The 27,847-nt window shown below is 34.9% G+C and overlaps 1 protein-coding gene across 3 annotated transcripts in view; it reads right to left on the minus strand.

Moving 5' to 3' along the window:
- The window catches only part of LOC118205143 (5'-AMP-activated protein kinase subunit gamma-1-like), a 552,717-nt gene that overhangs the window by 269,556 nt on the left and 255,314 nt on the right, over positions 1–27,847 (minus strand). The window contains exon 1 of one of the 3 annotated variants that reach the window (XM_085824014.1): positions 19,899–20,716. The exons of the other annotated variants lie outside the window; for them this stretch is intronic. Within the exon in view, the coding sequence (XP_085680140.1) occupies positions 19,899–19,919 (21 nt within the window). The 5' untranslated portion in view covers positions 19,920–20,716. Of the gene's footprint in view, positions 1–19,898; positions 20,717–27,847 lie in introns of those variants that run through there. 3 annotated transcript variants of the gene reach the window in all.

Here is a 27,847-nt window from a genome sequence, read left to right on the forward strand (position 1 = left end):
TAGACGGTTTCTTATATGTAATTCAAAGTTTCCAGGTCGCGGTTTTTCTTTGTTTTTGCATTGTTCTAGATCCCTTCGTGGCCAGCTGCCTAAAATAGTTCCAATAAAAACATAAAATATAGATAATGACTTTAATGAGTCCAGCTAATATTATCTCAAGGGTCCAGCTAATAATTAATAATTATTGAAATGAATCTGCGTTTGTGGCTTTGAAATCGCTCTGTAAATTCATAACTGATTAAATCTGAAAGACACACTCAATATTTTACGTTTTGCGGAATGGCAACACACTTACGTGAGCTGAATTTGAAAACATTTGAAAAAAGAAATATTCTAAGCCTTGTCGAGTGGCAACAGATTTCTTTTAAACGGCAAAGTTTGTTGTTAAAATTTGAAACACAATTATCTGACGCTTTGCCGAATGGCAACACATTTCTTTTAAACGGCAGAATTTGTCGATAAAATTTGAAACGTAAATACCTGACGGTTTGCTGAAAGACAACACACTTCTTTTAAATGGCAGAATTTGCTGATAAAATTTGAAACATAAATATCTTACGGTTTTCCGAATGGCAACACATTTTTTTAAAATGGCAGAATTTGTCGATAAAATTTGAAACATAACTATCTGACGGTCTGCTGAAACGCAACACATTTCTTTTAAATGTGCAATTTACTGATAAAATTTGAAACATAAATAAATATCTGACGGTTTGCCGAGTGGCAACACATTTCTCTTAAACGGCAAAATTTGTCGATAAAAATTTGAAACGTAAATATCTTACGGTTTGCCGAGTGATAATAAATTTCTTTTAACAGACACCACAATTTCAGCAACAGCTGTACAAGTCGAACCGCCTCATAACGGAGCCTCACCCTAGAGCAAGTTGGCCAATGTTCTCAGAACGGTGGCGCGCCGTAGAGGCCGAATGTACAAACTGAAGATCAGTTTCCCTTTTGAAACGGATGGTCGCCATCGTTATGCCAACCCGACGTACTTCATGAAGGTGGAGATCTGAGTTACTTTGCAGAAAAAGCCGCATCTGGCTTCTACAGATTCCAAACACTAAGTTGCGCCTTGAAATAATTTTCATAGAGGAATGGAAAGATATTTCAACATTTTTATTCCCTTCTGCAAAGTAATCGATTCGTAAAAAATTTCCGGTATCATATATCAATGGAAATGCCCATTTTGAATTTTTTTCCCGTGATGCCAGACAGAATAAAGGACTCTTTATTCGAAAATGGATTGTAAAATGGGTTCAAAATGGATTTTTTCGGGGCCTCTGTACATAAGTACATATGTAAGTTTAAGTCTTTACCTGGCCTTTATTTTCGCAATCGTTGGTCGTAGTCATACTCTTCCAATTACAGAAGTGTTTTAAATGAAGAAAAGATTCATGTTTCTGTAATGTCAAATTAAAAAATTCAAATAACAAAATCTAACTCTTAAAGTGGTCTCTCGGTTCTTATATTTTGCAAAGTTTAATACTCGTTGTGAAAAAAATAAAAATACAAGAAGCTTGACTCGCGTACGACAGCAGTTGACAAGGAAATTTAATTTCAAAATTTGCAATTTCAGATGTCATTTTTAACTTGCCTCGAAGGATTCGTTAATTAAGTTAGAATAACTTAAATTTAAAGGCTTAGGCTAAAGGCTTACGTATTTAAAGGCTTTGACTGTTTGAATGCATACTATAAAATTCAGTTAAAACAAGAGGCAATACCAGTAATTCACCCTCCAGAAAAAATACCCATAGTAATACGAGATAAAATGAATAAAGAACTACAAAGAATTGAAGATTTATATGTCACTGAGAAAGTAAAAGAACCAACCAAATGGGTAAATTCTACGGTCAAACTGATGTCGAACCTAATAAAATAAGAATATGCTTAGTTCCTAGAGATTTAAATAAAGTGATAAAACGAGAACCTTATCTTTGTTATCGGAGACGAAACTGTCATTAGAATTCTAAAAGCAAAAATATTTTCTGTTTTACATGCTAATAGTGCTTTTTGGAAAATACAGGTAGACGAAGAAAGCAGTATTGTACATTTAAAACACCTTTTGAGAGAAGGCGCTGAATGCATTATAGATGATATCTTAATATGGGAATGTAATGAAAAGAACACGACCTACGACTTAAAAACAAAACTATAGAAAGCATGATAAACTAATCTGAAATTCAAGAAGGATAAGTGTAAAATAAAAGGTAATCGTGTTAATTATATAAGGTATGAATTAAGTGAAAATGGGTTAAAAACCTAATCTTTCTAAAGCAAATGGTAAAATGCCGGAAAACCTACAGATGTGCCTCCTTTACAAAGATTTTTAGTAATAATTAATTACCTTGCCAAATTTATTCCTAACTTGTAGAGCCATTAGGTTATTTGGAAGCGGGAGACGTGAAAAATGAGCAATGCCCTCGCCGGTACTCGAACCACGGACCTCTCGAATTCGCGCCGAGCGTGCTGACCATTACACCACGAGGGCATGCTAAGACTGGCGGGAGAAATACCTTATAAACTTAACTACTATTGGAGCACCATTAAGACAGTTACTTGAGAAAAGTTTCTTCTAGCACTGGACAGAAACACATCAGAAAGCTTTCGACACACTTAAAAGATTGATTGTTAAAGCACCCGTATGATGATATGATATTAATAAGGACGTAATTCTTTCAGTTAGATGCAAGTTTTGAAGGATTAGGTGCTGATTTACTACAAGAAAATCAACCAATTGCTTATATTTCGAGAACTAAAACGAAAAGTCAGAAAAATTATGCTCATATAGAAAAAGAGCTTTTTGTTGTTATTTTTGGATGTTCTAAATTTCATTAATATATATATATATATATGGCAAACGTATCATAGTTGTAACTGATCGCCGACCATTTGAAAGCATAACTAAAAAACTTCTTTTCAGACATCTCTGCGATTGCAAAGAATACTATTAAATTTACAAAAGTATGAACTATTAAATATACGTTACAAAAAGAGGAAAGACTTACAATAGACAGACACGTTAAGTACAGCATAGTTGAATACAACAGAATTCCTACTCTGATTCCCGTATCTAATGACAGAATTGATAAACTAAAGAAAGAATGCGAATATAATGCTACACTACTAAAGAAATATATTTTGGGATGTTGGCCAGAAAAAAAACATCAACTAAAACCTGAAGTCAAAGTATTTTGAGACGACAGAGATCAGTTGACAATGGAATGTGATTTATAATAGTAATTAGCCTTTATTTATGCAAAAAGAAATGTTAAAGTTAATACATGAGGCTCACTCTGGCATAGCAAAATGTAAGAAAAGAGCAAATAATGCTTTGTTTTTTTCACTTATGAACGAGCAGATGAAAGATAAAATCTCAAAATTTCCTATATGTAATCGCACGATGTTCCTAATTTACCTTGCTATGAAGTTGGAAATCTCCCAGACGGTTACAAATGAGAGGAATACGACCGATCCATACTGCTATGTTTTGCAGAGCAGTAATCTGTCTTCAGGTTAATAAATGTGCCACTTCAAGAAGAGTTAATGCCATACTGAAGGTGCAATGTCTAATACTGAGAGAACTATGCTAAGAAGTGGCGTTGTTAGAACGTAATGTGTGTTAGATACGACACAAGTTTGTACTTTATGACTACTATCTTCGAGCGTCAGAAGAGTAATTGTTGATACAGTAGTCAATTATTGCTTTCAGTTTCCGTTTTTTTTTTTTTTTTTTTTTTTTGTAGAATCTGGAACCAATATGGCCAGAATCTGGCTCCTGGCTACTTGAGCCTTTTAAGTGCTGTGTGTGTAGGAGAAGACAAAATGGTCTGGATGACCCTCCTCCCCACATTCACAGTTGCCATCCTCTCTCAAGCCAAGTAATTAGGAGAGTCTACTACAGTACCGAAGAGCCCGGGTTCGAATCCCGGAGAAGATATGGATGTTTGTAAATATATAGCGTCGGTGTGGCATGGCAGCACTCTAAATATGCGGCGAGCAGAAAGTCCTCTTGTGTGGCTTGGTTGAAGGAGAGAGAAGTGGCAGACCCCGGATCCCCCTCGGAGTGCTCTTCCTCAAAACTGGGGTGGAAAATAAACCTCTCTTTGAAGTAGGCTCTGGCAACCATTGTTCCACGTAATATGGACAAGACAACAACAACATCATGAAGTTGGAACAGATTAATGTGAGGTTAATGAAAATGTATATTTACTAGTAATTGTACATTACTAATCCAAATTTTTTGAAATATCCAAAATACTAGGTACTCGAAGTCAGACGGTGATCAGTTACATGAAATCTCATTTTGCGAGATAAGGCATACCATTGTTAGTGATATCTGATAATGGACCTCATTTCGCAAGTAAAGAATTTACGGAATTTGGTACGAAAAGAAATATACAACAGTTTAAACATACAACGTGCAGTCCATACCATCCGCAGTCGAATGGATTAGCACAGGCATTCAGTACAAACAGCGAAGAAGTTGTTAAAGAAAGTTTGGACAGATCAGGCTGATCTTTAAATAGCACTGTTAGCTTATAGAAACACTCTAACTAACGAGATGTTAAGATCACCAGCTCAACGACTTATGAGTAGAAGAACAAGAAAAATTTTTCCTACATCAGAAGAATAATTAAAACCTCAGGTTGTGAAAACCGTAAAAGAAAAATTCAACCAAGAAAGATATAAGCAGAAGTCATATTATGATCTTTATACAAAAACACTACCATCGTTAAGCAAAGAAGATTATGGTAGGGTATGTCAAGATAATCATTGAAAAGCAGCAGTTATTAAAGAACAATCTAAGATGGCCAAATTATGCTACGATCAAGAGGAACAAATTTTAAAAGAAATAGAAAATGCACTAGACACTAAAAAAAACACTTCAGCTGCGGAAAACAATTTCAGAGAAACAGAACAAAGAGTTAATGTACAGAAAACAGAAGTAAAAAAAATATGATCCCAGATATTCTCAAGAAGAAAATTTAGAAGATCAGCTACCACACTCAGAAACAAGGGACTGTGAGCAAAGAACTAGAAGTGGGAGAGTGATTAGAAAGCCAGCTAGATATTTTGACTTATTTTCAACTCTTTAAAAAACTATGAGGTGTTTTCTTCCTCCTTCCGGCATGCCTTCGTGGTGAAATGGTAGCACACTCGACGCGTATTCAAGAGGTCCAGGTTCGAGTCCCGCGAGGGCACTGCGCTCTTTCCCCCTCTCCTGCTTCAAAATAACTTAATGACTCTACAGAACTTTTGAACTCATCTAAAAAAAAGGAAGATTTAACATTTAGTTATTTGTAAATGGCAATATTTAACATTTAGCATTTAGAAACACGCGAAGAGCAACACTTAGAATGCATGTAAAAATAGAACTCTGTTAATATTGCAGTGCTCTGTAATTATGTTCTAGGCTCATAAATAAATAGTTTAAACAGTTAAAAGTGCACTTTCTTTATTTTATATTTGGGATCCGAATGATGAAGGTAACCGAATTTACTCCGGAAATCTTCACCCGTAAAAAATTTTTACTGCTTGGAGTTGTAAAAAAAGTTTCAAAATTTTTGGTTTCCTTTTTCCTCTTTTGGTTATTTATTCATAAAGCTTATACGAATTCTTAACACATAAAGATACCAATTCTATTTTTGAAAACATTAGAAAATACCGAAATGCTCAATATTTCTTTATTTTGAAAATGTAGATGGCAACCATTTGTAAAGCAATTTAAAATGAAGTCCTAAGTTTTAAAACCTTTATTTTGGAAAATTAAGCCGCATTTAGATAGCCCCCATGCCACACCGACACTGTACATGTACAAACATTTATGCCTTTTCCAAGATTCGAACCCGTGCCCTTCGGTACGGCAGTCAGCGTCGCTAACCACTATCCCGGTTGGACGGTTACTCGCATAGTTCTCAGAATGACAAAGCACAATCAGTAGCTACCACTTCAAACTCCTAAGAACGTCAAACACAACTCAATGCAAAGCGCATCTAAAGCTCGCACGAAGATCTCTCAATATTCTCCTAATAATTCCGAATAAAATGTCACCGAATGGTCGCCAAAACCATCTATCTCGCTAACCAAAGCAAGGTATTTAGCTTGGCGCTATACCAACCACCAAGCATTAACCTCAATATTAAATGGACTTACCCTGTAATCTTATTTTTCCGGCGAAGCTTTACTCTCTTAAGGCCTTTTATGTTACGCTACACGAGGTACTACAATCTTATATATAATTACTTACATCACTAAAATTACTTACGTAGTGTTACGAATTTTATATTTAAATAGGTAATTTTAGTAGAACTATAATTAAAATTCAATTTTAATTATAGTTCTACTATAATTGCATTTCTCCGTGCAATGCAGCACGAGACAAGTTTTAAGAGAAAGATATGCCGGAAAAGTATGAATACAGTGGCACGTGGATTTAACATCGAGTAAATGGTTATCTGGCTTATTTGTATGGAAATTGAATAAACGTAATTGACCACTATGTTAGCTGCAACGGTAATTCCATCCCCTTTTTGCATTAAAAGAAATCTCGAGAAACAGAAAGTACTGGTATTTTCTCGCGGTTGGTTAAAAACTATAAAATGCCAGAAAGAGAGCGTCTGAGTTTAGTTGTTTAGTTACTGTTGCGAGTTGTTATTTCCGCGCAAATTGAGAAATCCGAGTTAGCTTGCTCTTTAGATGTGCATTGCATTGCGTTGTATTTTAACGTTTTTAGTAGTTTGAAGTATAACTACTGATTATATTGCGTGATATTGTGAACACTTGCAGGAATACCTCTTAGGAAAATTCCAGTGTTCTGCTATATTTCTTTTGATAAGAATACATTTTATTAACCCATTATCGGACTTGTGCGTCCAGTCTTTACTTTTGGTATTCCTGATTGCAATAAATACGGTGCACAGCTAGATGTTATAGCAGTCCTATAAAGAACATTACAGCATTCTACGACTAATCTTTTTTGAGTACATATGCACGTACAAACGTTACGAAGAAGTATATTTTGAATCCGTTTTGGAACGGAGTCCTTTAATCTGTCCGGATGTACAGACGTCACGAAACGAATAGTCAAAACAGATTCAGAAACGGTCAAAATGGAAATTTCCGTTGAAATCTGAGGCCGAAATTTTTACGCCATTAGTTTGTACAAAGAAATAAATTTGTGTGTAGCGTGGACGCACATAGCTGATCAATGTTTACACGTAGTATTTTCGGAAATGAGAGTAATCAAAAACAGTTAGAGGGACATTGAGCTATCAAAAAATTTAGTTCTTTTCGAGCGAAAACATTAACAAATATATAAATTATTTTATAATTTTATTCATTTCTCACATAATGAAATTTTTTAGAGAGATCACTAGAGATTTAAAGGAAGAGTTGAACGTTGTACAGGACACGGGTACGTTGAATGGTCATTTAATTGAAAGCGTTCTTTTATTCGTTATAGAATCGGAGACTTACTAGCTAATTCATAGTATGACTCTTAAAATCAATGTTTATTTTTTGTTTATTATAATAATTATTTCAGAAGACTAGCTTAAATAATAATAAAGTCGATACGCCTCGTGAGAATAGGCGAAGCAGTGATGGGAAACACGTGTCGATTAATGCGTAAACACTGAAAGAAAAAAAAATTTCAGGAGGGAATCCTATTTTTTTTTTTTTTTTTCCATCTTTTCTGTTGAGCTGTAGACGTTGGACTATTTCCTCAACATAGTATCTAAAGTTGAACGGAAAACGTCGAGAGATGGTGACAACAAATACTAAACTTTGGTAAGTGCCCATTATTCAAACTACACTTCAAGTTGTTCTGTATAGATATGCAATTTTACTTAGATTTGATGATGTTTAAAATATTTCTTTACCAGCTTTTAAGCTTTAATGAATATCATTACTTGAGCAATTTATACCAGCGTTTCTCAATCTTTTGACTAACGCGTGCCATCTAAGCAAAACTTTATAAACTACCACCACATTTTACAATCATTATATTTCACTTTCTCAATAGAAATATTAAAACAAAACATATTATGCCATTTGCACAACCTATTGGCTATATTAAATGTGCACACATCAAAATATATAAATAAAAATTGGTTACTATTTTAATTATCAAAATTTAAATTACAATACTTTAATTCTAAAATTTAGTGTGAAATTTGGGCCTGTTTATTTACACTGTTAAATATTTTTGAGATCAATTTCTTTATGTCTGGTCTTGTTTCTCTTAACTTTAACTGTAAATTAGAATCCAATTTTAATTTTGTTCCGTGTTTCTTTTTCAAATAAAACGCAGAAGAAAATACTTATTCACACAAATAGGTTGTAGAAAAAGGCAATTTAACAGCTTTATTTGGAACGCCTTTAAATTCTTTTTTTCAGCCAAAAGTTAACAAGAGCGTTATTTTTGAAATCTTAAGTCACAGTTCCATCACAGGAAATTTCTAGCAATTTTTCTTTTTCTTCACGAGATTTTTGAATTTAATAGTTAAAAATACTTCGTTTTCTTTGCGTACCACCGGCTGAGAAACGGCCATCTAAGCCGTTAAATAATAAAGAATCTGTATGCATGTATGTATGGATTTATATGTCTGCATGTATGTTCCTCGCATTGTGGAAGAACGGTGACATCTCGAGTTGCAAAATTTTGAAGACAGATAGTCCTACACCCGAACATATGCACCTAGAAGATCAAATTTTAAATTTCGTATTTAATTGTCTTTTATTTCGCATTCTGTACGAACTTAACGATAATTTAAAAACGAGCAGTGGCAAGACGGCATGAAATGAAACAGTCTTATTTCTGCAGCGGCAGACTGTTGCCAATCGAAAAAAATGTAAGATACTTATCTTTCAGTTTTAATCAGCAAATTTTCGGCTATTGCTATTTAAAAGCAAAGTGCTACCACTGCCTCAAATAAAATCCTTTCTACCTTCTCCAGCGTCAGCATTTTGTCATTCAGTAAAGCATAAAAGTAAGCTTTATGACACTAAGTAAAGTTTCAAATTTAAGCTAGCTCATTTAAATAAAAATGCTTTTAAATCATGAGAAGTCTAATTCTAAATATTAAATATTTTTATTAAATGACACTAGGTGGACTCATTAAAATCAATATGTAATTTTTCTTTTTCACGATAGCTATTTCAAACGACTAGTCGCGCAAGCGGTTGGTTAGGGAACAAAATATTTCGGGAACTTTTATTTTCTGTTTCATAAAATGTTCAAGCAACTTAAGTAATGTAACTTAAATGCATGTAACTTCGAAAGTTTTATAAGCCTGGAAAGTTTTTCCAAGAAAACAGCTCCTTTAGCTCATCTATTTTTACGCTGTAGATGCCAATATCAGTCATCCGCACAACACGTGAAGCCACATTTGAAACTTCAGCAGATTTTCATCTCAGAAAATTTACAAACAGATGGCGGATGCAAGTGCTTTTTTAGTATATCAGTTAGCTTCATATCTATTCATAAATCGTTATCACCAACGCGCTCGCGCTTTTATCTGCACACGCCCTTCCTTGCCCTAATATTTTATCTAAAAGAATTCTTTTATAATTCAAAACACTACAATAAAAATCTGAATAAAAATTCAAAATAGCTTCATACGGTTCGCGAAGGCATTTCAATTATGTATTTCATGCAAATAAGGTGCTACAAAAATTTCAAAATTTTAGTTATTTGAAGTCCAAGATCACTTTTTTTCAGTTTACTTTATTTTTCATTTCCATCAAAAACGAAGATGAATGACGCAACAGAAAATCTTAAATAGAGCTAATTAATTTACAAAGTAAAAATTATGTAAAAATTCGAATATAGAAATTTTATTAACTCTTATTCGCATCTGTCAAAAAATGAATAAGCTCAGATATGAATAAGGACTAAAAATAATTGCTTTGTTTGGGAAGATATTTGTATGTGAACTGCATTTTTTCACAGTTGAAAATTTATAAGAAACCAGCCCGTTGGGCCGATGACGCAAACTTGATGATAATCTACAATCAGTGAAAAAGATAACATCTCGTGATTTCTGACCAAAATTACTAACTTTATCAGAATAGAATGTCAAGCTTCAAGCTGTAGTAAGAAATAAAGCAGTTTATAATTATTAGAGAAAGGTGATTATTTATTCTCAATTTTTTCCCCCATGGAAATTTTCTCTGAAAACTTGGTAATTTTTTATAATTTGTTTATTTTGTTTCTCAAATTTGAATGCGATGTTATTATTATTGTTTATGTACACTTTGATAAATATTTAATTAGTTAAACTTAAAAGGTATTTAAAATATTTTTAATTTTGTTATTGAGAATTTTAATTTTGTTTAAAAAAACTGCCCGATCACCTGTTTTCAAATCATGCATTCGGCATTCGATCCACATGCAATTTGACTTTGAAATTACTCTTCTAAGCAAAAACTAAGTTCTGCATTCGATGCAAAATTGTTTCTTTAGCTACAACGTAAAGCTACTTATGAAGTTGCCACGAGCCAAAACAGCACCTGTTTTCTATAGCAGCCTTGGATAAAAAAAAAAAAAAAAAAAAAAAAAGAGCTGCCGCAATTTGGGTTTCGGAAAATGCGATTTGTTGCCAAATATTGTGAACATCCACGAAAGCAAAACTGCTAATAAACCATTAATTTATTCAATACCTATAAAATACAAGTTATTAAATGCATACACATAGAGGATGTTTATAAATGAATGGTGCGGTTTTAAAAATTAATCTCTTAAGAAAGAAATCGCATTGTGTTATATCCGGCGAACAGGGCGGCCAGGAGATAAGGTTGTTATCTGCAGTTGCAGCACGTCCAATTCAGCGTTGGTGAAACACACGATTAAGAAGATTTTTCCATTATGGCTAGAGTCACCAGTCACAGTTTCTTGTTCGGAGAAAAATGCACCGTATACTTTCTCGCGGGACACCGCAGAGAAAACGTTCACTTTTGAAGAGTAACGCTGATACTATGTCATTCTCTATCTGTGTATGTGGTTTCTCGTTTGCCAGATATGACATGGCTTCATTGCGGAAGATGAGTCTTTCTACAAAACCATCTTTCTCAATTTTTAACTTCATTGTCATGCACATACTCTATGCTACCGACCAAACCTGCCGGAAGAACAGACTTATAGCTGAAAGCCAACGACTTATAGCTGAAAGGAGAGAGGAGAAAATCTGGCAACGAAAAGAAGAAGCGTGCTTGATGTGAGAAGGACGGCATGCTCGTGTGAAAAAACCAATTTATCTGAAAGGAGAGGAGGAAATCTGGCAACGAGAAGAAGAAACGTGCTTGATGCGAGAAGAATGGCATGCTCGTGAAAAAAAAATTTGAAATTAGTTTGACTGTATTCCGAGAGTAGAGTTGGTCTTTCTTGTTTTTTTTTTTTTTTTTTTTTTTTTTTTTTTTTTTAAAAGAGCTGAGAGATGCAATGTATTACTTGTGCGTTTGATGTAAATGTGAATAAAAGCAATACTTTGTGAAGTTAAACTGTATTTACAAAATTAAAATACAGCTCATGTTATTGTTAAACCTGCATAAGTGTCCCAGTTTATTTCCTGCAAATAGAGTTGACTAATAACATTCATAAGTGGATAGAAACGAACCGACAAAGAGGAATTGATCAAAGGATCGATAATATATGACAGTGGTGGCAGCTGGTCGGATGTATATTTGTCAACTCGGAAAAGGCTCAAGTGAATTCCTTACGAATGCTGCGAAGCTTATTAAGTGGAATAGTTATCTTCTACCAGGTTCTCTCGTTAAGTGATTTATTTATGTTTTTGTGTTTATGAAAAATTTGCTGTTAATGTAAAGGTACACTTGAACAAGTACTTTATAAGACAAAAATTATCAGTGTTATTATCATATGAGACTTGAATTACCTTGCAAGTGCATTTATCTTTTATTATATGAGTGAATGATCATTAATTTAAGTAATGCTTGTGTTTTATTTATGAGATATGATTACATTAATTTTCAAATGCTTATATATAAACATACATGTTTTTTTTTTATTTATTGAGTATTTGGATGTTGTGCATATTTAATGCAGATACTATGTATTTATGATTCAACAAGAGTTAAGGATTTAACTTGATGTATAATTTTATGTAAGGAGATTTAGTTTTAATTTTCTGTTATTTTAATTAAGTTGAACATAAAGTCGCATAATGTCATTTTTGGCCAAATCTAGAAAGGCTGATCTAGTCGCCCTTGCACAAGAGTTTGGTGAAGTGTTGCCTATATTTAGGATTTTGGACTTAAGGGAAAAGATTCTTGCTAGTGAAAGCTATGAGGAGCAGTTAGCAAAGGATCTTCTGAGTGTTATCATTACAGATAGGGAGGCAAAGGAGGAGAAGGAAAGGCAGGAAAGGGAATATAAACTGAAGTTAGAGGCAGAGGAGCGGATTGCCATTGAGAAGTATAGGGTAGATTGTCGGGATCGTTACTCGAATAGGAGTACTACACCCGAACGGGGGGAGAATGGGAAGGAAAGATCAGTAGAAGAGTTAACGAGGACAATCAGATTATTGACAGTAAAGGTTCCATGTAAAGCAGATGGCTGGGACTATTTCTTCTCCAGTTTAGAAAGAGCTTATGTTAGTGTCCCTGATGAGTATAAGGCCAAAATTCTGATTTACCTTTTGGGAGATAAAGCGGCAAATTTATTAACATTGATAAGCGAGGATAAGTATGGGAATTATGAGGAAATAAAGGAAACTGTGTTGAAAGAATTTAAACCTTCACCTCAGGTATGCCTGGAGAATTTCAGAAAGGCAAGACGAAGTTCAGAAGAGACCTTTGGCCAGTTTTCTACTAGAGTTACTGCCATGTGGGAAAATTATGTGAAATCAAGGGGGGTGACAGACTTTGAAGATCTTAATCAGTTGGTGGTAGCGGACAAAATCTACCAGACCCTTGATACGGAAACTGCAGTACACATAGGTATAAGGCAGGGAGACTCGTGGTTCAAGCCAAGAGAGCTTGGAAAGGAGTGTGACATATTCTTTGCGGCTAAAGGGAAGTCCTACAACGTACGTAGGGAAGCTTGTGAAACTAAGATTTTAAATCAGACAGTAGGTGAAAAACCTAAGGTCGAAGAAAGACGAGGCAGTCGGCATACGTCAGAAACCATAGGGAAAACCACAGGGAACGTTAAAGGTTTAACATGTTTTGTATGTGGTTCAGCTTCACATTTTAAAAGGCACTGTCCTCAGATTAAAGGTTCTAGGCAGTATAACAGAAATGAGGAAAAGGATAAAGCCAGGGTAAACTGGGTAAAGAAAGATCAGGATAATAATATCCTAGAGGACAAAGTTGTGGTAGCTCGTGTGGATCCTTTGAGGAAGTCAGGGGATGTAAACGACTATAAGCTGTGTGAGTTGAAAAGGGTTCCTATTAGTGTGAATGGAACAATAGGGAAGACCCTAGTTGATTCAGGAACAGAAATTACGGTGGTTAAGAAAGAGTTAACCAAAAGTCTCCAACTGAAGGAAGGATCGAGTATATATTTGGAAGGTATATTTGGTCCAGCTGTTGAATGCCCTTTGGTAAGCATTCCACTGAGTATTACTGTAGGAGAAAGTGCTAGTGTTATACATGAAGAGATTTTGTGTGCAGTTGCAGAATCGCTGGCAGAGGATGTGTTGCTTCCTCCGGAAGTATTCACCATGTTAGGAGGTCGGTTATATGACACAGGTGAAGGGGTGGAAAACTTACCTGAAGAAACCACAAACATCCCAGAGGTTAGCAGAAAGGAAAAGTCTGTTAAGGTAAACACAGGAAAACTAGAAGGAAACGCTAGTATGGGAAGGAATCTCAATGAGAAAGGGAAGATGGAATCAAGTGAAAGCCAAGAACCTCAGCCAGGAAGACTATGTACAGCGGATGTATTTAGAAGAGAGCAGGAGACTTGTGAATCTCTGGTAGGAGCATGGGAGAATGCTCAGAAAGGAAAGGGGAATTATTATACAGTGGATAACTTTCTCTTTCATAAGGACAAAATTCTTGGGGAAAGTGTGGGGCAATTAGTTGTACCTAAGAGTCGAAGGGAGGAAGTCTTGCGGTTAGCACATTGTTCGGTGTTTAGTGGCCACATGGGGGTAAAGAAAACTGTGGAGAGAATTAGATACTCTTTTTATTGGGAAGGTCTGAGGTTAGACGTTCAGAAATTTTGAGAGGCATGTAAAGAGTGCCAGTTGACTAGACCAATTAAAACTGTTGATAGGACACCAATCACCCCAGTAACCAGGCCAGATCTGCCCTTCCAAATTGTAAACATTGATGTGATAGGTCCGATTGATCCTCCCAGTTCTAAGGGTCATAAGTATATATTAGGCTTAGTTGATCAGCATACCAGATGGGCAGAAGCAATACCTCTAACTAGCCTCTCCGCCAAGTCGACTTGTGAGGAGTTATTACATATTTTTTCAAGAACGGGTATTCCAAATGTAATTGCATGTGACAATGGAACAAATTTTAAAGCAGATTTGACTCAATTTGAGAGACGAATAAGGGCCAGTCCTAAGTTTTCGACCCCTGGATATCCTCAAGCTAATGGATTAGTTGAACGGTTTCATGGTACTTTAAAAAGAATGTTGCATCATGTCATCAGAGAAGAAGGTAGAGGGTGGCATTTGCAAATTCCTTATGTATTGTGGGCCTATAGAGAAGTACCCAACTCAACAACTGGGGTGGCTCCATTTCAACTGATGTACGGCAGGACACCTCAGGGACCTCTGTCGATATTAAAATCATCATGGACAGGGAAATATGAAAATTTACAATTAGATGCAACTCCTGTTTATACATATTTACAAAATCTAAAGGCTAGGTTTGAGAAGGCAGCGGAGCAGGCAAAGCTCACAGCTAAAATTCAACAAGAGAGGACAGCACACTATCATAATTTAAAGTCTACCATAAAAACATTTAAGGTGGGAGATAAGGTGATAGTCTTGATTCCCGATTCTAATAACAAGCTTTATGCTAGGTGGCAGGGTCCTGCAAATATATTGGAACAGAGAAGTTCTCACTCATTTGTAGTACAAATGCCCGATGGGACCAAAAGACATGTTCATCAGAATAAGATTAGACCTTATGTGGTTAGATCCCAAGCAGTAAATGTTATCTTGGAGGAGGAAGAAGAGTTTGGGGAAATTGAATCTATACCTGTCAACAAGGGAGAAAAGAGTTTTTCTTAATCTCTGGAAGGATTAGAAATGTCTAATTTAGATTCAGTCCAAAGGGGTAAGCTTTTAGGGTTACTGAGGAAATATCAAACATTATTTACACGTCCAGTGCAACCAGCACGAGTAGGTACACACAAAATCGAACTTATTCCTACTGCTATTAGGAAGAAACCCCACTGCTATGGAATACCCATGGCATACCGCAAAGTAGTAGATGAGCAGATACGTGAGTTGCTAGAATTAGGATTAATTGAACCTTCTGAGTCAGAAATTGCTCATCCTATAGTTTGTGTGGCGAAAAAAGATGCTACAGTTAGAATGTGTATAGATTTTAGATCATTGAATGCTGTAACGAAAACTCCAACATTTCCCATGAAAGACATACAAGAATTGATTTTTGTGGCGGGTGCAGCAAACTGGCTGACAAGCATCGACCTTCGAAAAGGGTATTGGCAAATCCGAATGGATGAAAAGAGCAAACCTTTGACTGCATTTGCAACATGTAATGGAGTGTACCAGTGGAGAACAATGTCTTTCGACTTATCAGGAGCCTCAGGGACATTCCAGAAGGAAATGAATTGTGCTTTGCAGAGTCATAGTGATTATGCTCAGGCATATATAGATGATGTGGTGATTTTCTCGAAAACATTTGAGGAACACTTGAAACACATTTCTCTGGTTCTGGAAACTTTAAAAAAATTAGGATTTTCTGTACGTTTGGACAAATGTACTTTTGCAGCTAAAAAAAATCAAATATTTGGGGCATATAATTGGAGGAGGCAAGCATGGTCCTGATGAAGAAAGGGTCAAAGCAATTAGAAAACTCGTCAGGCCAGTCACAAAAATAAGATGTGAGATCGGTTTTAGGATTAATGGGATTTTATCGATCTTATATTCCCAGTTACGCAGAAATATCGGCACCATTGACAGAGTTGACGAAGAAGAGGCAAGCCAATATTGTTCTATGGGGGGAGTTGGAACAGAATGTTTTTAACAAATTAAAGGATACTTTGTGCCAAATGATATCTCTGGCCACACGAAATATAGGAAAGCCATTTCAGATCCATTGTGATGCATCCAATTTGGCGGTAGGTTGCTGATTAACCCAGATAGACGAGAGTGGTAACGATTGTCCTATTGCATTTGCAAGTCAAAAGCTTTCTCAAACTCAGAAAAATTGGGCAAGCATTGAGAAGGAAGCTTGGGCAGTCTTATTTGGCCTAAATAAATTTTATAAATGGATCTATGGGGCTCAGGTAGAAATTATAACGGATCACAACCCTCTCAGATATTTGAATTAAACTACTCCTCGAAGTCCCAAATTGACGAGGTGGGCTCTGGCATTGCAGAAATGGAACTTACGGATTACTCATAGGCCAGGGATCCGGACCAAAGTGCAGAGGCACTCTCACGTCTGGATCAAATATGATATGATTAATATAATTTGATAGTTTTTTTCTTTTTCTTTGTTTATTTGTATGATTGTAATAATTTTTTGCTTGTTCTGTTTTGTTTTATTTAATACTGTACGAGGTTGGTATTGTGTAAAAGTAATGAACAGAAAATTTGCTTGAATATTGATTAATGAAATACGTCCCAAAGAAAGGACAAATTTCATTCTTGGCAGGGGCGTGTCATGCACATACTCTATGCTACCGATCAAACCTGCCGGAAGAACAGACTTATAGCTGAAAGCCAACGACTTATAGCTGAAAGGAGAGAGGAGAAAATCTGGCAACGAAAAGAAGAAGCGTGCTTGATGTGAGAAGGACGGCATGCTCGTGTGAAAAAAACAATTTATCTGAAAGGAGAGGAGGAAATCTGGCAACGAGAAGAAGAAACGTGCTTGATGCGAGAAGAACGGCATGCTCGTGAAAAAAAAATTTGAAATTAGTTTGACTGTATTCCGAGAGTAGAGTTGGTCTTTCTTGTTTTTTTTTTTTTTTTTTTTTTTTAAGAGCTGAGAGATGCAATGTATTACTTGTGCGTTTGATGTAAATGTGAATAAAAGCAATACTTTGTGAAGTTAAACTGTATTTACAAAATTAAAATATAGCTCATGTTATTGTTAAACCTGCATAAGTGTCCCAGTTTATTTCCTGCAAATAGAGTTGACTAATAACATTCATAAGGGGATAGAAACGAACCGACAAAGATGAATTGATCAAAGGATCGATAATATATGACATTCATCTTTTCACAAACGTTAAAGCCTTTTCACTTGTCAGTCGGTGCTACCTAATCCCACTTTGAAAGGTTTAAAACATAGCCGCTTAAGCAACGCCTTCCACATGTTATTCTTTGGCATCCCCAATTCCCCGCTTGCTTTACTAAGTGACTTGCGAGAACTTCGCTGAAACGCCTCGCGCACTTTCTCAACGTTTGCATCAGACACAAGACGTCGACAAGAACTCTTGCCTTTATAAAGGCATCCAATTTTCACGAATTGTCTCTACCACTTACTTATGTTGTTCTTGTGCGGTAGGTATTTCTGCAACCGCGCACGAATTTCAAGCTGCACTGTAACCATGGATCTGGACACTTCAAAACGGAGCACACAGAAAGCCTTTTCCTGTTGCGACGCCATTTTGGAAGCTGACGCTGCGGCTGCGCAGTAAGCATGACAAGCAAACAGCAGGTAGCGCATGAGAAACTTACAGTTGCCCATGTTTATGGTGTAGGTTTTATAACGAGTAAAGGAATACATCGATTTATTATCAAGTTTTAAAACCGCACCATTCTTTTATAAACACTCTGTTAAAAAAATTTAACTTGAATTTTTGTTTATTATAGTATTTAATGTAATTCTGTTAGCAATTTATTTAAAAATTTTATTTAAATTTAATTAAATAAATTTTTTTAAAATAACAACATAATTCAAAAGAACTTATTTAAAATATATAAGTTATATATATATATATATATATATATCGTATGCAACACAAATATGTAAGCAATTTAATTAAAACCGGGATTCTCAATGAGGTCGATAATGAGCCCTTGGGGGTCGATGAAATTTTAAAAGGGGTCATTGAAATCAAAGTGTAGATTGGGGCTCGATAGCCAAATCAAATTAATTAACAAAATTGATAATAAATTGATTACTGATATGAAGCTACACGATCTACCGATGAAAAAATTTACCAATAAATATTTGGACACCCATGCAAATACCGATATCTGATAAACGTCACGCCATCCGCCGTTTAATATGGTGTAGAAAACAATATTGGCACTAGTCACATGCAAGATGTCATGAAATGCAGAGTTCATCTGATTTCTAGAAAGGTGTAATCGTCGAGTATCACAGAAATGGCCGATCCTTAAGGGTCATATCTAATGAGGTAAATTACCCAAAATCGGCTGTGGCCTATGTAATTCAGAAGTGCAAGGTGAGTGGTGAGTGTCGGAATGTGCCCCGAGTCGGCAGACCCCCGAAACTGGGAGACAGAGAACAATAGGTGTTGTCCAGAGAAATTCGAAGGAACTGCACCCAACCAATGGCCCACATACTCCAGAAGTTTCAACAAGCATCCGGACGTATTGTTTTGATGAATACCATCTGTAAGGAAGACATCTGCTTGGTTTTCGTGTTCGTGTTGCTGCCTATTAGCCTTTGATTACAAAGTCCATGCTGCTCAATTAATATGGTGCAAAGCGCGTCGACAGGGAACCGTAGACAAGTGGAACCGACTTCTCTGGAGCGAATCAAGGTTTATACTCTACCGTTCGGATGGCAGGGTCTGGGTCTGGGGTTTGTCTGCAGAACACTTCCTTCTAGAATGCATTGTGCCTACAGTAATGTTCGGCGAAAGTGGAATTATGGTCTGGAAATGTTTCTCCTGGTATGGACTGCAACACTTGGTCCAAATTCATGGTAAGTTCAATGCCAATGCCTGCTGCACTTGAGGCTGTAACTGACGCTCGTGAACGCCCTACCAAATATTGAATATGAATAAATTTTGTTTTTATTTTTATCACAGGCGTCCAGATACTTGTTGGTGATAGTAAAGAAGAAATTTTGCTTTTTTGCAGGTCCTCATACACTGTGACAAAGAGTCACGCTTTTCTTTGACGTTTTCAAACTTCCGTTTCTACGGAACGTACTTTCAAGTAATATTCAACGTGAATATTACTGGCGCTGAAGAGACCAAATTTCATCTCAGCTGATAAAATTGCGCTTCGCGCAGCAGACCAGCTATAAAATATTCGTAGAAAGTAATAACATAAAATAAATAAAAATAAGGAGAAAATAAATAAAAAATTTTTAATATATTTTAAAAATTAACAATGTATTTTTTTAATATATATAATTTTTTTGCAATAAGTGCAATATAAAAAAGTAACGCGTAAGAAAACGAAAAAGCACAAGAAAAAATAAGAAGAATGCGAAACTAATGAAGCACAGCAAAATCCGCGCCTATTCTTTCATCCATAAACGGCCGTTGAAACTTGTTAAAAACATTCTTGTCAAATGGGGATTAGAATCTGTTATTTTAATTCTGAAAACTTATTTATATTTGTATGATAATAATAATAATACAAAAAATAATAAAACGTAAATGTAATAAACTATTTTTTTTAAATTTTTGCTCATATTCTTAGTCTTAATGTTATATTTATTTATGTGCAGTTTATATATTCTTGCATAACAAAATTAACCACACGTTAATGATCAAGAGACCTGCTTACCTTTGTTACAACAGGCATCATGAGAACAACAGACCTTCCAAACACTTTTCAACTCAGTGATGTAGGTGCTCCATACATCAGTTCCTGTATTTAGGCACACGATGTTTCTCTAGCTGTTTGCGTTTCGCTCACGTTTGCCACCTCATCTACGTTCAAGATTAAACAATAGCATGTCACTGAACAACTCTGAAGACAAATGAAGACCTAAGAAATCATTCATTCAGTGCCAGATCACTTATCAAACACGCAATGAAGGGCGCGTGACTTAACACAGTCCAGCAGAAATCACAAATGTTTGCTTTCAAATTGTTGAAACTGAGCCATCGATCATTTCAAAACACGACTGTCATTTGATGACCACTTGATGATGGAACTCCATTAGAAAAGACAACCACTCCAAAGATGAGGAAGAGCAGATAAGGTTGTTCTGTTCTTAAACAGCTATTTATGAAAATATTCATTCAGGTTAGTCAAGAACAGAAAAGAAAATTAGCACTATTTTCGCATCCAAGCATTTATGTTTCAAATTTTTAAAATGTTTTTGCATATGATTTATCTGTAGAGGTAAATCCTCTCACTGCAAAACCACTAACAATATTCACAAAATTATTATTTCTTGCTGGGTATAAATGGCGAATACCTGTTCAAAATCGATGCCAGTAAACAAAAAGCCGATAAAAGCTGCAATTAAATCTTCCGCTCAGTCGCGCTTGGAATCCGCTTTGTTTAGACAACGATCCGCAGATAGCAATGCATCGTAAAGCATGCAGGAGAAGCAACAAACACCATTTAGACCAAAACCAACTGCTCCACTGCCGAAGTGTCTAAATAAAAGACTTCGAACGAAGTGGCTGATGGAGAAGACTAAAATAGAATAAGAAGCGGGAACCGTGCCAAAATATCGCACGGGGCGAAAAAACTGCATCACGAGCGCGCTTTGGCGATTTATGAACTTAACTCTTTCTTCCTTATAAAATTAAAGACGAATCATAACGACATCACTGCAGGCGGTTCCTTAGTATCCCCTATACGTCTTCCGTTGATTAAAACTTCCAACATAGAATATGCTTATTCAGACACTTAGTTTTACGGAGTTGATCTTTATAATGCGTACTAAACCAATAACAACGTTGAAAATGTGTCTTAAAAAGTAAATCACAGAAATAAATTTTATTATAGCAATTAAGGCTTGAATAAAATAACAAAATATTATCCGAGTGATGTTAAAAATATTTTAAAACAAGCAAGTAATGACATAACCTTGAAGATGGCTTAAAATAAGTAGGCAGTCAACCAACGAGTGCGGTAATGGCTTTTGAATATGCATAGTCACACGGGAGTTAATGCACACAGTATATTTTAAGATAATGCGCGACAATGTGAAAGAAACGAGTCGTGCAGAGACTTTATAACGCAGTAATGAAAACGAATAACCTTTAAAAAGCACTAAATGTTTCAATAAAAGATGGTTTTTAATGCATGTAAGTAAAATTTAGAACAATTTAGGCTGATCTGTAACAAATAAAAACAGGTTTTGCAAGATAATGAAGTAATTTCAGCTCCTCGCATTTCCAACACAGTGAGGCCTGCTATAGTAAATAAACGCTCTCGGTAAACCAGTAGCATGACTTTTAATAAAATACAGAGGATATTTATACATTTTTAGAATGATTTCGAGAAAGAATTTTTTTAAAGAGCAAATGTTTTGGAATAAAAATTTCTGACAATAGCCTTATTATTCGAAATAAAAAATATCGTCTGCTACTGTAAAATTTATTCTTCTTTCAAAATGTCGCATGGAAACAAGCTGTGTATTGAAGGATATGTTTTTCTCTTCGCGAAAAGAAGTATTCCTATTTCATAACTCTAAAACGTTGCAAAATACACGGTATTAAAATTTCGAAGTGCAAAATAAGCAATATTATAAGCAATATATAGCAATACGAAGAAAACCGTCAATCATTACCTTCTAAGTGGAAAGATGACTCCAGATGAATACCTGAAAAAGGTATGTACTGTTTTTCTGAAGTTAAATCGTCGATAACAACAGAAAATTCTCCGATTCAAAAATCAATTGCCTTTAAATATATCTGTAGCACAATAAAGTCAGCTTTAAATATATCTGTAGTCATAAAGTCTTTAAATATATCTGTAGCAACAATAAATAGAATAATAAACCAAGATTGACAACTAAAAAAAGGCTAAATAACAAAGTCTCTGACGTTTCACCTACGAACTACTGCGCCTTCAGTCTCTCGAAAAGCGCTCTTTCTTAGTGCAAGCCCACCATGATGGATGAACTCTAGAAAGTAGAGGAAGAGGAATGGAAATCAAAACAATTAAGAAAACCTTTTCTATCCTGGGAATAACGATGCAAACGTTTACTCCAAAGAACAGTCTTCTGATCGAACAAACGGTTCTGAAACCATTCCAAAAATGTGTAAAACCCTCTATAAATCTCTCAACAATCGTAATATCATAGCAAATACCACCTGAATTCGTTTTACCGCAAATATTTATCTTGATGTTTAAGGAAAGTAAAGCTACAAGAAGAAACAAACATAAAATTAAGGATTACGCTCTTTTGAAGATTTTTCTTGGTTTTAAAACATATCCGATGAGAGTGGCTGATATCTTTAGTTACATGTTCAGAGAAGTTTAGTGTTAGTAAAGAGGAGATGTACAACTTGGAATGTAGATAATTCTGTTCCCGTCACACTCTCTGACGATGACGACGAATAATCTTACATATAGTGGGAAAGGAGAAAGATGATGAAAAGGAGGGGTAGGAAGAAGATGAAAACGACGCTCAAAAGAAAAAAGTTACGTGGAAGGAAGTTGACGAAGGACTTTTCATAAGATATGCCGAGCAATGTTCATTTATGTTATTAGATGGTGCTATGAAGCCTCATTACGTACAAAGCAAAATTTAACAACAACACAACAATCTCAGCAATCCGGCAACAATCTCGTAAGCAGGCAGACATTCAAAGAAAGAAGGAATGAAGAATCCTAAGAAATTTGTAACTTTTATATCATAATATTTAAGGTAATTTTAAATTCTTGTTTTTCTGAAATAAAAAATCACGTGTGTGCATTCTAATTTTAAATAATGATCCGTATGATTTACTTAATAGTATCCAAAAGATAAAAAAAACCCAAATTACTACGGTCTTTGCTTCTAGCAGTTTCTTTAAAAGGCATCAGAAAACAGGATCAGTTCATTTCTAGAAATATATATTTAGTTATACGTAAAAATCTCTCATCGGTATCGGCGCAGTCCCATTGTTACTGATTAAGAGAAATACTACTATATATTAGGTTAGCAATCACCAATTTTTTTTAATCGCGTAGCAATGTAATATTACAATATAATGTAATATAACACAGCATAATATAACGTAATATGATGTAATATAATGTACTGTAGTGTCATATAACATAAATATAATGTAATATAGACATAATGTAATGCAGTGTAATGTAATATAATATTATGTAATGTAATGTAAACATAATATAATGTAATGCAGCGTAATGTAATATAATACAACATAACGTAATATAACATAACGTACCATAGAAATTACTGAAATATAATACAATGTAATATAATATAACGTAATGTAATGCACACCTTATAAAATGTAATATAACAGAATGTAATGCAATATAAAATAATAAAATGTAATGCTATATAAAGTAATAAAATGGAACGTAATGTAATGTAATATTATTAAATGCGACGTAATATAATATAAAGCAGTATTACATTACATAATAATTTATTATGAAAACGCTTTAAAGTGTAGTTATGATGTTAAGCTCCCCAAACGCTAGAGAAACCACAACACAGCGACCAATGACAGGACATCGCATTCACGTGATAACGATCATGCCCTTGCACATGATCATGAGCTTACTTTAGTGTACCCTTAAGTAGCTCACTTAGGAGACTACTTTCCCTTCCTTGAATCCCACATATCTTCATAGCTCAGAGTTGGCAAAACTTGGCGGAATCACAAACAGTGTAACCCCACAAACATAATTCAATTGTGGGAGGAAGTAATTGCTTCTACGTTACCGCAGGAAAAGGGAAGAGACATCTATATATAAATAAAATATAATAATCGCAGCAAGGTCATAGCAGCAGCTCTTCACCAAAATATCCACAGACTGCGGAAGTTGACAATATAGTTTGCGTCACACAGACGCTTCTGCCACCGGTTCCTGACAAGGAGTTTACTCGGGAAGTAGGAGAGATGAGTTAATACTCTTATATCATGGACCTTATAAGAAATAGACTAACCCAAACGGGTTTTCTCCCTCGTCTGAGGCGTTGCCGACTGTCACCTTGATCTCATCCGGAGGAGTAGGGACGACTTGCAGAAATTTAACATTGGTTGCCTATTGCAGCGTGTATAATTGTCAAGAAAAAGCTGGTTGTAGGGCTTCATTTCACAAATTAGAATTTCTACATATTTTTATTTTTGAAACTGAGGTTGATCTTTAAAAATTTAGCATATTTATCAAGCATAATTAACGTTCCAAATAATTATAAAGCTATTGCATGCTTTCAGGGCTGGATTTTCTTTTAGCTTTTCCAATGCTGTAAGGAAATTTGTAACTACTTCTTTTAGAAAATAACATTTTAAATCTGAACTAATAGAAAATTTCAAACAAGCAATTTTTATGCTTTTTATTGGTGTAAATAAATAAAAAATGCTAAAATATTTAAAAACAAATTTTTGAAAGTTTTGTTTAAAATTCTAAATTGTGCTGCTTTTTTAAAATTATAGATGAGTATTATAGCCCAATTTCTATAAAGGAATTTTATTTCAACTATATTTCATAATACATCATAGTGATAAATGCTTTTGACTCCTTAAAAATTTTTATACATTTAATTCTAATATTAAAATTGTATTTAACCGTAATAATTAATTTTGCTTGTATTTTATAGTGATTATTTTTTATTTATTTTTAGTTCTGCATAAGATTTTTTTTATTTACTGTTAATTTAATTTATTAGCTCGAAGCGGCATTTTGCGCTGTTTCACTATAAATGTCCGTGTCTCTTTGCAAATTGTTGTTACCAAATGTTATCGCCTTGTATTATATTTAAAGAAATTAAATAATGAAGAATCTGCATGAATACATGTATGTTTCTCGCACTGTGACAAAAACGACGGTATCTAGAGCCATCAAATTTTGAATAATGTAATCCTCCACCCGAACATGGGCATCTGAACGGCCGAATTTCGAATTTGTTTAAATCTATTTCATATTTTTTAAACTTTAACGAATTTTTGATTAACAAATTCAACGAGTTCAGAGCGAGCACTCTACAGGAAATAACAGTTTTATCTCTAGTGCGGAAAATCTAAAGATATGCTGCTTTCAAATGTATGTGGTTTACGTGCGAAGAACATGATATTCAATAAATATAGGTAACGCACAAAACGTTAAAAAAGGTTCCTTTTGGGCGTAATGTAAAATCTGAGTGCTTCTAGATTTTAGTTTACCTTTTTTTTCCCCTTGATTACACTCAGAAAATTTTATGCTCCGAATTTTATAAATTACTAAAATAAATATTCCACTTTAATGCTAATAAGTTAATGATGATATAATCAAATAAATGATTGTTTTGTAATGCTATTATAGTTTTAATTATAGATCACAAAATTCACTGACTCTGATGCATGTATGATTTACTCCAGAAAACTGGTCTGCCTCGTCCTGAATGCCAAGATGAGACTTCAGAAGCATTTCTACGCCTGAACATGCCTGCCCTTTTAGCACGTTGACTGCCACGCTAGTTCATAAGAAAGAGGCCACGAACGCTATTTCTGATCGTAGGAGTTTAGAACGTCTAGAATGAAACTTTTCGGAATACACATTCAGTTGAAAATCTTTCCTCAAGAACGAAGTATCTAAGAAAGAGTGTGAGATCCGAAAATTATTTCTTCTTTCTCAAACACTTTTTATTGGAGAGGGGGGGTGACGGATAGTTAAAATTGTTTTGGGTTCAAACTAACTCTAAGTGACATTCCAAAAACTGGACTGTCAAAAAGAAAAATGGAAGAGTTATTTTTTAGTGAATGACACAGCAGTGAAGAAAACTGTTATCAGGGCTGCAAAAATTAGAATAATACTAACGAAGAACAGCCGAGAATTTCTGAAAGACAAATATAAACAGAATTACATGGTCAGATTCTGATTCGGACACTCATAAATGCTGTGATAATGAAAGTGGTGTAGATATTACTGATCATATTTTACAAGAATTGGTTTGTTGAAGGAAAAAAAAGAAAAGCTGATACCGAAGAAAGTACAATTCAGTGAGGGCAACAATCGTTTTCGTTTTCTTCATTCATAATTCAAGTTATTTTTTTCAGATACCTACTAACTTACTTTGTATGTCCTAAATTAACGTCACCTAAAAATGGGTAACGAGGCATGATCAGAATGTTTCCGTCCCACGTGATGCGGCAGTCAACGTTCTAATCGAATGCCCCCCCCCCCACTGTCTTTCTCCTTTAAGTCCATCTCCAACAACTATTTACAACAGTGCAGTACCCTGACATATTAGCAAAGAACAAAATAGCCTAAATCAACGCATTCTGAACTAAGGTCTCGCAAACAGTTTTTAAAATTTCTATATTTACTATACAGATAATATATATATTTATATAAGAGAATGCCAAGGCGTAAATATAAATCAGTACTTACATCTTGCACTATAAAAAATCTGATCTGGACACCACATGACTTCTTTGTACGGCCTATTAAATAATACACATTTTTACTGCACTTCCTTTAAACTTATTTCCTTGAATTATTCTAACTTAATTAATTGATCTCTCTGTGGAAGCTTAAAATGACATCCAAAACTGCAAAGTTTGAAATTAAATATCCCAATCAATTTTTGTCGGTCTCAAGTCAAAATTCTTGTATTTTTAATCCTTCATAACAAGTATTAAAAATTCCCTAAATGTAAGTACAGGACTCCGGAGACCTTTGCATTGCGCTGCGTTTAACGCTGTTAGTAGTTTGAAGTGTAACTACTCATTGTACTCTGTGATACTGTGAACACCTGTGAGAGAATTTATGTGGAAAATTCCAGAACTTTGAAGTGTTTCGTTTCATAAAAATAAATTTTATTAACCTATCATCGGACCTGTGTGCATTCAACCTATTACGAACCCGTACGCACGCAACACTATACTTCGTAGTCTCACCCATAAGGCCATGATAAGTTGTGTTGTCGATATTTCCTTGGCTTCATTTTTGTGAGGCCAAGCTTATTCCAGAATTTTGACCTCCTTGGCGTGTCGTACATAATTGAAAAATCTACTGCGATTGCGCTTTACTTGAAAATTCTCTAATATAAATATCTGTATACTCAAAGGAAACTGCAAAGGAAGATGGTAGAAATATTCTCTGAATTGGAACTGAAATGATTCTTGCTAAATATTCACTTCGGAGTGATTCCATACATATACCGTACATACCCTTATACAAGACGCCTCCACTTACAAGACACAGCTTGATTTTGAGTCCGAGAAAAAAAAAAGATTAGTGATTGACAAGACTGTTTTTTATTAGCCTATTGTATTACAATTTAATAGAAGAAAGATTCAATGTTTTTTTCGCTATGCAACTCCTCATCGTTGTCAGAACTTTCGTCCATGAGCTGGATCTCATCTGTGTATTTCTTAAAGGACAAAATAACCTAAGATGCAGTTTCCCCAAATGCACTATAACCGTTCATCTTTTTTTGCACAATCTTGCCCTAAAAGCATTCTTTTGTGGTTCCTTATCTTTACGTTAAAGGTGACTTAATAACTGTATTAAGTCCAAATATCTGAACTCCGACTATCTGAATCGCTGATTATCCGAATTGCTTTCAGACTTTAAGGAAAACATTAAGACGAAAACATACTGCG

This window comes from Stegodyphus dumicola, chromosome 9, assembly GCF_044657685.1.
Source record: "Stegodyphus dumicola isolate Sdum_Otavi_A_Nest chromosome 9, ASM4465768v1".
Taxonomy (NCBI): Eukaryota; Metazoa; Arthropoda; class Arachnida; order Araneae; family Eresidae; genus Stegodyphus; species Stegodyphus dumicola.